Raw genomic sequence first — 10,834 nt, forward strand, 5'->3', positions numbered from 1 at the left:
GTAATATTATATGTTTATTAAATGGTTACATGTCGCTTTACAGAAGCACGTTGCCCATAGACTACATGTCCCACAATGCATCTCAAATTTGATTTTTTTCTTAGAATTTTACTTTTTTCTCAAAATGTCACTTATTTTTCTTGATTTTTTTCTGAATTCGGCTTTTCTTTTTAAATCATTTTGTGACATTCTCACTGAAGAGAATAGCAATTATTTGCCCTATACTTCTGCTTTCAGACATAGTTAATTATGAAGTTATTCTTACCCTCTATCCGATAATAATCCAATGCAGAAGCAATCATGTAATATAATACATTATTTTGTATATATTTATATATGTATATATATATTATATAGTCTTAAAGTTACAACCGGCCCTTTGAGTGCAACCATAATGCGAATGTGGCCCGCGATGACATTGAGTTTGACACCCCTGTATTAGACTGTAATGAACAATGTACAGCTGTCAGGTTCTTAATAACAAACACAAACATGATAAGCAGGACAAAGGTTTCATTTAACAGGAATGACTGATTATGCAGCTACTAAAGAAGTCGTACTTTTTTTAGTACTTTATTTAGAATTTTTCTTTTATTGACAATAAAGCAAAGACAGTCAAACATTTAAATAAAAAATGATTTATTGATTCACCTAAAATCTGTTTGATTCTAATCAAGCCGCTCGTGTTTTGTTTTGGGATTTGAACGAATATTTTTGTCGTATTTTCTTGCATGAGAAAGTAGCAGCTTGTTGTCCGATAGTTGATTGTTACTTTAACTTAGTTCTGTATTTGTGTGTTCTTGCAGCCGATGTGGTGGTGAACCTGAGGGTCGCCAGCCTGTCGGAGGGCGTGGCCTTCCTCAGCTCCTCCTACAACTTCAGCCTCCCTGAGAACCAGCCGGCGGGGGGGGTGGTGGGGAGGGTCTCCGCCGCCTCAGGAAGTCCCATTTACGACGTGATTTACTCACTGCAGACACACACAGACCTGTTCTCTGTGGACGCCAGCGGAGCCATCCTGAGCCGAACACAGCTGGACCGAGAGGAGCAGGACTGGTACATCCTGGACGTGGAGGCAGTGGACACACGCTCCCCCCCTACGTCTGCCATTGCAATGGTACGGTCCGTTTTGTCACTCGTATTGATCACATTCTGTGCTGCTGAATATTCAGGTTCACTCAGGAAACCATAACCTGCAGTACATTTTATATATACAGTTGATATTAACTCTTATACGCTATACTCCTTTGCAGTTGTGAAATGTAACCAAATACATTTACTAAAGTACAGTGTCAAAGTACACATTACATTACATTTAGCATTTAGCTGGTGCTTTTATCTATAGCCACTTACAATAAGTGCAATAAACCATAAGGATACAAACTAATCAGCGCTGACATATTTACTTCAAACATGCCAGACCATTGCTAAGTGTTGGTGCATAAGTGAAACTCTTAAGTGCTTTCTTTTCACATTTTAGGTACTATTTAATGTGATGCCACCACTCTTTTACTTCACAAATTCTCAAATGACATTATTTTAACTTTTTATTATAATAATTAGACATTAGTTTTTGCATTTGATGAGCTTATGAAACATGATTTTGTTATAAATGAATGAGTACAGCAGTAACAGTTTGTCCATCGAGCAATCAGGAAATTGATGGGAAATTAATCGTATTTGTAAAAACCTGATTCCAGCTTCACAAATATGAAGACATTGGGCTTTTCATTTGTAATGATTGAGGGTTTGAGTTTTGGACGAAACCAACAGCTGAAGGTGTCACGTTGGGCTCTGGGTAATTCTGAAGGAAATGTCGCCATTTAACCGCTGACACAAAGTAAACAATCAACAGATTATCTGAGAAAATAATCCCTTTTGTGATTGCTTACTCTACCCACGCATGTACTACTTTTAATTGCATGTCTCAAAATGTGATGCAAAGTCATACAAATATTTATTTTATATATACAGAAATATATTTTTATAAAGGTGGATGAAACCCTCAAAGTTGAAACGTGTTCACAGAGTTAACTAACCTATTCTAACGAGTATCCAAGTGGTAAAAGTACTAATTTACTTAAGAAAAAGTGAAATACTCAGTCAGTAAAAGTCCTACTTAAAGATAGGGTAGGTAAATCACTTCAGATACACTTGTTGTTATATTGCATGGAATGCTCTTAACATCCCGATAGCAATGAATACATTAAATGCTTTGACAATAAATACATAAAAACATTTCATCTGTGGAAGCCGTGGCGCTGTAAAAAGCACGACCAATCATCTGCGCCGGCCCGGCTAAAGTAACTGGATGGCCTACCTGCCTGTCAGCCTTCCATCTGTGCACAAANCCGTAGGGTCCCGCCAGTCTCACAGTCCCCACCAGCCACCTACACTCTTGGAGTGTGGAGTTTCTACTCTGCGCAGAGCCGTCAGTTCGTCTCCTCGCCTCGCCGTCGGTGCCTTGAGCAGCGCCACCGGACATCCTTCCCCCTTCCCTGCCACTCCCCATATGCTGGGCGCTGTACCAACTAGTGCACGCCCTTAGTACTCAGAACCTCTGGTACTCGATGGTTAACGCGCGCTCTCACTCGTGTCGTGCTGTGTGCTCTGCAGTGTGTGACATTAACCCGAGGGTTTCATCCCTCCCAATTCTTCTTCTTCTCTTCAACACCATATAAAACAGAACTGTAAAACAGATTTACCTTTTTCTTCACACTACTTATTCTGCAGCACGCAAGTGTCAGCACCAAACGTGACTGCACCCAACAACAATAAACCTGCCTAGCTAACCTTGACGCCTAAACTCAGGTCAAGGCGAGATGTGCGGCAAACCAGCGTTCTTCGCCACAGCTCGCGCGACCTCTGAGTCAGCACGTCACTTCCTCCTTCTTCTATCCTACGGGTACCGCGCTACCACACTCCCCTGAACCTGTTTCTTTTTTTTTGTCCTCCGGCCAACAAAAACACAGCACCGGCCGCGCCGGTGAAACTCCCCGGTATTCCAATGGCGCAGTCCGCTTGTGCTTGTGACCCATACAGTTGTCATTAGTGAGCCATCAAAATATAAAATCTGTACACTCTGCCTGCCATTATTAAAACAAAGCGCCGGAGTCGTGAAGAAAATGAACGAAACTTTTGTGATATCAAATGGCGCAAGATCCTTCTGTGTGTGCTGTGTGGTGTGTGTGTGTGTGTGTGTGTTGTGTGTGTTGTGTGTGGTGTGTGTGTGTTGTGTGTGTGTGTTGTGTGTTGCTCGTGTGTCGTGTGTGTGTGTGTGGTGCTGTAATTGTATCCAGTATACCTAGGCAAGCACTTTAATACTAACTTGATACTCCTGGATGACGTAAATCCCTTATTTTCCCTGGAGGCCCCACCCCTCCCAACACAAACACCGCCCCCTCGTTCTTACTCGCATCACTACGCTCGCTTCGCTCTTAAACAGCGCTCTATCACGCTATATCCAGGTATTCTTCGTCAATCGCTGACCTCCCCCAGGATCTACTGGTGGTATCGCAACTCCACATTATCCTGCAAACCAAATGATAAGCTACGTTATCACTGACTAATATCACAGAAAGTGATTCAGACTATACTCTAGTTTATTCCATCTTATCATCATCCAGTGACCCTAATGTGAGTAATAACTGCGATGTACACTGTGATGTACTGATATGCTGTTCATCTCCAGTTCCATCGAATTTTCTCTGCCTTGGTTTTTCTCCTTAGATTTAAAGCTTTGATGGGTACAAAATGCCAGCATTAGTCGTTTACAGCTGAATGCTTTTCTGGTTGTCAGCTACGCGAAGCGAGGTTATTAGTGAAAAATTAAAAAACCCAGATATGTTAACATTAAAGCATGGAATCATGTCACGTAGAGCGCAACAAAAACGAATATGGACATGAACATTTGCACCTAACTATCCGTCCTCTTTAAGGAGGACGCCCAATTGTGATGTGATCTTTTTGCACAGTCCTTGTTGACTTAATTCCATGCTTGATAGTATTAAACGACCCACCTTACTTACTCCCTTTTCACATTCCTCTCCCCCGCACACTACTTCCACTCTCTCGTTCCTACACTAACTCTCTCTCTCACCTGCTCGCTCTAAGTTTCCTATGAAATGCTCGCTCACTCTCCCTGTTTGCATTGCTTTTTTAGTCTCTGGTTCCTGACCATTTTCTCTCTCTCCCCCCCCGCAGGCAATATTCCCCTGAATAGATAACTACCTGTGGGAGGAACATCAATTCAATCAATCATGTTTATTTATATACGCCCAATGATCCACAAATGTTCCACCATTTGTTCCTCAGTGGACCATTCACAGTTTCGTACACGCAAATAATCACGTATGACCATACGCAGCACCGCTCCTGTCCTAGACCCCACATGCGTACACAGGAAAAACTATCCGGAGAAACCAACTATCTACTACAACACCACCCCCCCCCCAAACGTGGGGAGCTTCCTGGCCGGAGATGTATGTTAAAAGGCCAAGCCCTCTACATACAATGGCTACATCACTCTGGTTGAAAGACGACACGACGGCTTACGACTATGTAACAAAGCAAGGATCTTGAGTAGCCGTGCCTCTTAGAAGTCGCACCCCGCCACGCACAACCCACCCATTCAACGAAACACTGACATTCCCTGAAGCATAGACCACTTGCGCTAATCGATGTAATTGCCCTTTCATGATTTCTTCCGTGTTTGTTGCGGATTCCTGACTTTGATTGACCTGAGATGGCTTCGTTTGCATATTTTTTCTCAATATAGAGGCAATATTTCCTGAAATACGAGTAACTACCTGCATGCAGTGAGGAATATGGCAGCTCTGCCTGGAGATGTACGTTGAAAGGAAGCTCTCTACATAATTTAATCAACTCTGGTTGGAAGCGTACGAGGTTTCATTTGTAAGCAAGTGCTGATCTGTGAGTACTGTGCCCTTGTAGACGATGCAAAGAAAACACCGACTTCAAGGAAACATTGACATTTCTGAAGCATAATCGAATTGGTATCACGGTGGGGTACTCCGTCCCTTTTCACTGAATGTTCTTGTGTTTGTTGGCTGATTAACTTTAGAAAAGCGCTAATAGTGGTGGTAAACTAACACCCGGGAAGGACAGGGGAACGATGCTGACCAAGAACATGGTGTTATTTGTCCCCCGATCTTCCGGCTCAATTTCAAGCTTGAAAGGGAAGTCGCGTAACACAATACAACTCAACACCACTCAATTCATACACTCATTTGTGATTACAAGGAGCCATATTATCTATTTATCCAATCAAGTTTAATCGAATGAACAGGCAAATAATTCATTCATGAAGGTATTAAATGGTATCGATCAACCTCAATGTGTCTTTTAAAATTGATCAATGTTTACTCATTTACTCTCTGCCTTCTCTACTGTACCCCCTGTTCACCCACCTATTATCCACCCCCCCCCTACCACTGTACTTTCAACAATCCACCTGCTACGCACACATTTTGTATAGAATCCAAACACACAACAATGAACATTGTTGTTACAGACCCCAGCACAGAACACGGTTTCCATGCCTCCTCTTTTCTTTTCAGATCACACAAGTCTCCTCTCCCTGGGTGGTATTAACATCCAATACTCCAACACACGACAAACTAAGAAGAATCAACTACTTTCCTTATTTTTTTACTGCTCTATGTCGCTGTCCTTCCCTGCAAGACGGATCCAGCTGAGGCGCTCGCTCCTACCGCCTTACATTCGACCGCATCAAGTCATTCACACACACACACATCACATACCAGTAACATTTACGCACAACATTCCAGAGCACAACAACTCAATGCAACACAAATATTGCGCCCCTTCCATCCCCCTTGTCGCCTCACTCAATCTCTATCTGCTTGAACCCCACTCCAGAGACTCACTCACTCTCGCTCTTCGCACGCGCACTTCGATGTCACTCGCCCTCGTCTCCACCTCGCCATCCCGCCTCCTCGCCATCCGACCTAACAAGACCAACTAGCGTGCTCTCAGTTTTGGCAATCAGTGGACCCCATTCCGTGTTGTGTAAAATCGGGCGAAAATAAAACGTTACGCAAATCCCTCACACTCGCTCTCGCAGGCACGTTCATCAACAACCTTCTCGCTCTCTTCGTACCACACTGACTTACTCTACACCTCGCCTCGCAAAACTCACCCTACACGCTCCCCCAACTCCTAAGATGTTCCCTTACTATACCTTAACCATTACACACACCTCACACTTCCGACCACCTCACACACTGGTCAAATTCACCCAACTCTATCACAATTACACAACGTTACCATTTCTCTTCTATAAATAAAGCTTCGTGTGTGTTGATGGACGCCATGTTAAAATACAATGAAATTGTCTTTTTCAAAGCCACACCCCCACATATGTCATATTATATTTCATTTAGCTGACGCTTTTATCCAAAGCAACTTACAATGACCAATTACAGGGACATTCTCCCTGGAGTAACTAAGGACTAAGTGCCTTACACACTAGTGGTGGTGTTCCTGGCGGGATTTGAACTCACAACCTTCCGATCTTTAGCCCACCTCCCTATCCATTAGACCACCACTACACCTCATATGTTTGAAAAGCCCAGGATGTCCTCTGTGGAGTACAATTGGACTTAATGCTGTGGCATGTATAACCTCAAAGTAATGGACCAAAACCCAATGCGCTCCACAGAGGACACACATGAATGGGTGGGTCTCTGGAGGATAATGTCCTTCATGTCCAGCCCATCTCATTAGTTGTGACTTCCTTGCAACTTTTCCTTTATAGCTATTGATGTTAAATGCTTCAGAGGAGCAGCTTGTGCTCATATGTCTTTATAGAAACATAACCTAATTGAGCAGCTCCTTCTATCTTGATATTCTATAAAACAGAGAGGCAAAGTCACACTTGTTTTGGTATGAAGGAAATGTTACATTTTCAGTTATTATGTGTGACCGAATTGGACACATATTTCTTCCAACTAGGACACATTTAATAATAATAATATATTGTATTTGTCAAGTGCTTTTCCAGGTGCTAAAAGGCACTGGTACAAAATAAATAATCACGTCTATCTGGCTGCTGGATTTTACGCAATGGCAGTTCAGTCTAAATTGGAAAGAGCTCTCAGTCTCAAGAGATGTTGTTTTTTTATGTCAGTGAAAATACAGAAAATGTATTTCTAGCTGAACTGATTTGAATAAAACTAGAAATTAATATTAGCTAAAAACTATTATTACTACTATTTCAGATAAAGTAGTAGGTCTAGGAATGGAATCAGGTTGCTGAAAGGTAAGGATTTAAAGAGCTAAACGTGACAAATAAACAGTTCAAATGACAAGTTAAAAGTAATGGATAGTCAATATTTTCACAAAAAAATACTGACTTTGCAGTACGACTTAAAAAACATGTTTCTAAAAGTGATGGATAAGAAATTGAAACATTCAGCTTCACACCAAACAGAAGCAGAAAGTTAACTTGAAATGAAAGTAGCATCAAATGTACAAAGTACTATTCTTCACAAAGCCTTTATTAGAAACACATATATTATATTGTTGCATTTTATAAGTTTTAATAAGGACAGTAGCTTGTGATTTTTACCAAGGGATCCATGAAGCGTATTTAAAGGTATTATAATACACAATGTGATATTTGTTGAGTATATTTTGTAATATCAATCTGAATCTTTAAAGAATCTTAAGTTGTTAAATAAAATGCAATGCACATGTCAAAAATAATATATCTGCTTCTAAGAAGTACCAGGAAATGGTACAAGTATCTCAAAATTGTCATTGTTGGGGAAATATTTCCCAAGGCACATAAGTTTGACCCAGTGTATCAGTTCATACTGTCCTGAGGTCCGGACTGAGCACACGCACCTGCAACCTTGGCTGCTGTGCTCTCAGTGTTTTGTCTCCCTGTTCCTGCCTGTTGGCGTCAGCTGATAGAGGTGTTATGATTCTATCTTGTTATTCAGAATGTTGATTATTCTCTCACAACTAGCTAAATACATGGGGCTTGGGTAGAGTTCTTCAGAATTGATTGTGGCATCTCAACCGTGTGGTCAGATTGTGACCCATGACATGTCTTGTGAATCCTCCAGCCGAAGCTCCGAATAAACCGTCAGTGTTTGCCATCAAAGCTCCAGCTCTCCTTCGTGTCTCTCTTTGAGTCCTGACTCCAATTGCTTCAGAAGTTTCCCCCACAGTCATCAATTACAGTCTGAAAAAATCTTCCCATACATCATGAATTGTGTTATGCATTTGGAAAATAGATTGTGTGTTCGCCTGACATACTGTACGATTAAAAGACCCAAAGCAAGTTCCTCCAAGTGGATTTTGACACTTTATCCTAAATATTTGAGCAGTAAACTTGTTTATTACATCTGAATCATCCACCCTAACACTGAAAAAACATTTGGAAAGCCTCAAGAAACCAACAGAATGTCCTCATTAAGAATAAAAGACTGATTGTGTCCCCTTTTGCCCGCTACATTGCATGTAACAGCTTGATTGGCCTAATTTCACAATCAATCAAATAACACGTGCTTTTAAGTGCAGTGTAACTCCCTGCTGCACAGTCATCCCAAGCTGTTACTACCACCATCTCCACTGGAGCTAACGCCTTCATAAGGGACACCTCAGCTTGAAATGCAGGCACTTTCCTATTATAAAAAAGATTGGACCATTAGCCTTAAAGGAACATTTATTCTATGTTTCTCTCAGCAGAGAGTTTGACACAAGGGAGAAAGCTGTGACAAGCATCGATTCTCGGCCAGCAGGGGCATACATGCATCCTGTGTGTTAGGTGGGACTTCATCACTCAATCATCACAGGGTACAGTGCTTGTGCTATTATTTTTGTTCTCCACATGACAAACCGACAATTCAAGAGTTATGTTATAGGCAGACTCGTCATTTTTTTTTTTTTTTTGGCACATTGAAATAGAAAGGCAGCATTTCAAAATAATCCAGGCTGTCTATGTGCAAAGAAGACTTGAAAATGTCTTGTGTTTTTATATCTCAAACACGTTGTTTTTTGGTTGTCTTCACTATAAGTTTTGGCTGTTTGTCCCACCTGTTGATGCTGGTTAATAATTTAGAGTTTAGAGGCAAGAGTGTGTCAATCATTGCAACATAAATTCATTTTTTCTTTGGTATAGTTGATTTTTTAAAACTCTAAAACTGAGGGAAATAGGTTAAATAAATCTGCACCACATACCAAAGAACTCCAATGTATAACTCATACATTTATATCAGTTAATATAGCTTCTCAAATAAAAACTGATATTCGAGAGGAGATTAGAACAGGGGTCTCCAACCTTTCTTCATCTGAGAACTATATACTTTGAAAAATGAAAGTGGCCAAGAGCTACTTGCATCACATCGCTTACATTTATTCACATAGCCCTCATCAGTTGAATTAAGCTACTTTTGTATACGTGTGAAATTGCAATACCCAAAGCTTATCAAAAATCTTAACTTCACATCAGGTCCAAGAAAACGACAATTTCTCACATATTACTATGGCCCACGTAGTAAGTACATCACTGAAAATTGACATAAATGTCCAAGAAAAAATGTTCACTTCTGATTATGGCCCACGTAGTAAATACATCACCCTACAAACATCTTATGGCACATGTGTAAAGTAAGTGGCATTCACTCTTTTTTACAGTTAGTGAGAGGACTGGCACTGCATTGAGTCCAGAGGTGTATGCTGGAGTGTACCCACTTAGGTTCACTCTAATAACCTAACCTAAATGTTCATCAGTCAGTCTTGTTCTGTATTTAGATTTCATGACATTCATGTCAGAAAAAGCTGCTTCACAAAGGTATGTAGACTGTAGAGCCAAATAAAGCAGACATGTTCAGTGCTGCTTGGTGATGTTTTTATAGTTTTCTGGGTCTACAAGGCTCCAGAAAATGTTGTGAGTTTTGCAGAGACTTAAGCTGAACATGATTTTGGAGATTTATAACCTCCATCTCCACAGGATTGACACTGAACAGTTCAGCCATCTTCGTCTTGACATGAAATACTGAAGCACCCCCTAAGCACCACCAAGAAATATGTGTTTTTGTTTTTTTTCCAAAATTATTATTATTATTTTTATTAAATGAAATTAGAAAAATTATTGATTACATCAATGCAAATGTGAAACAAACATATTTTTGACCAAAGACATAAAGCCAACACAGGTGATATGATTAGGCCAATTGCCAGCACCCATTAGATTTTTTACCTACCCATAGGCTAAATTACTTTGTGACACTTGAGTGACTTCCTGTTAGCTGGAGTATGGGCTCAGAACAGTCTAATAATACACACATGCACACAGAAGGATTCAAACTTGTATTTCATGATCCGCAAAAGGATTCACACTTGTGTTTTTCAATGCACACACAAATGTGTTCCGTTTCATATACATGTAAATAAAATCCAAATACAGAAAAAAGTTTTTAATGTGTATTTTTGATCCACACATTTGTTTTCCGTTTCAAACCTCTGAACCTGCAAACACAAACCGCTTTCTGTCCAAGGATCGCTGTGCATTCGTGTGTGGGTTTTTTGAGACTCCCCTGACGGTCAGCCGATTCGTACTTGTAATTTTTTCTATCTATAGCCAATCAGATGTCTCCTCAATTCTAAGCCAATCACATGAGCGCGCCCCCACGAGGGTAGATTTATTGCGTTCATGACGTAGCGCTTCATGTACGCATTTTGCGCAGTCCGGAGCTGACAGGTCCATGGAGCCTGCCTGCAGGCGCTAATCTCAGGACACCTCCACTCTCAGTACATTGCCACTTTCCGAACAGGAAATGCACGC

The 10,834-nt window shown here is 40.9% G+C and overlaps 1 protein-coding gene across 1 annotated transcript in view; it reads left to right on the top strand.

Annotated features, from left to right (window-relative positions):
* LOC104963177 (cadherin-11) overlaps positions 1-10,834 on the top strand; it is a 31,431-nt gene that overhangs the window by 2,126 nt on the left and 18,471 nt on the right. The window contains exon 2 of the mRNA XM_010791742.1: positions 807-1,114. Within this exon, the coding sequence (XP_010790044.1) occupies positions 807-1,114 (308 nt within the window). The remainder of the gene's footprint in view (positions 1-806; positions 1,115-10,834) is intronic.

The sequence above is a fragment of the Notothenia coriiceps genome, unplaced genomic scaffold, assembly GCF_000735185.1.
Source record: "Notothenia coriiceps isolate Sejong01 unplaced genomic scaffold, NC01 NC01_scaffold00001630, whole genome shotgun sequence".
Taxonomy (NCBI): domain Eukaryota; kingdom Metazoa; phylum Chordata; class Actinopteri; order Perciformes; family Nototheniidae; genus Notothenia; species Notothenia coriiceps.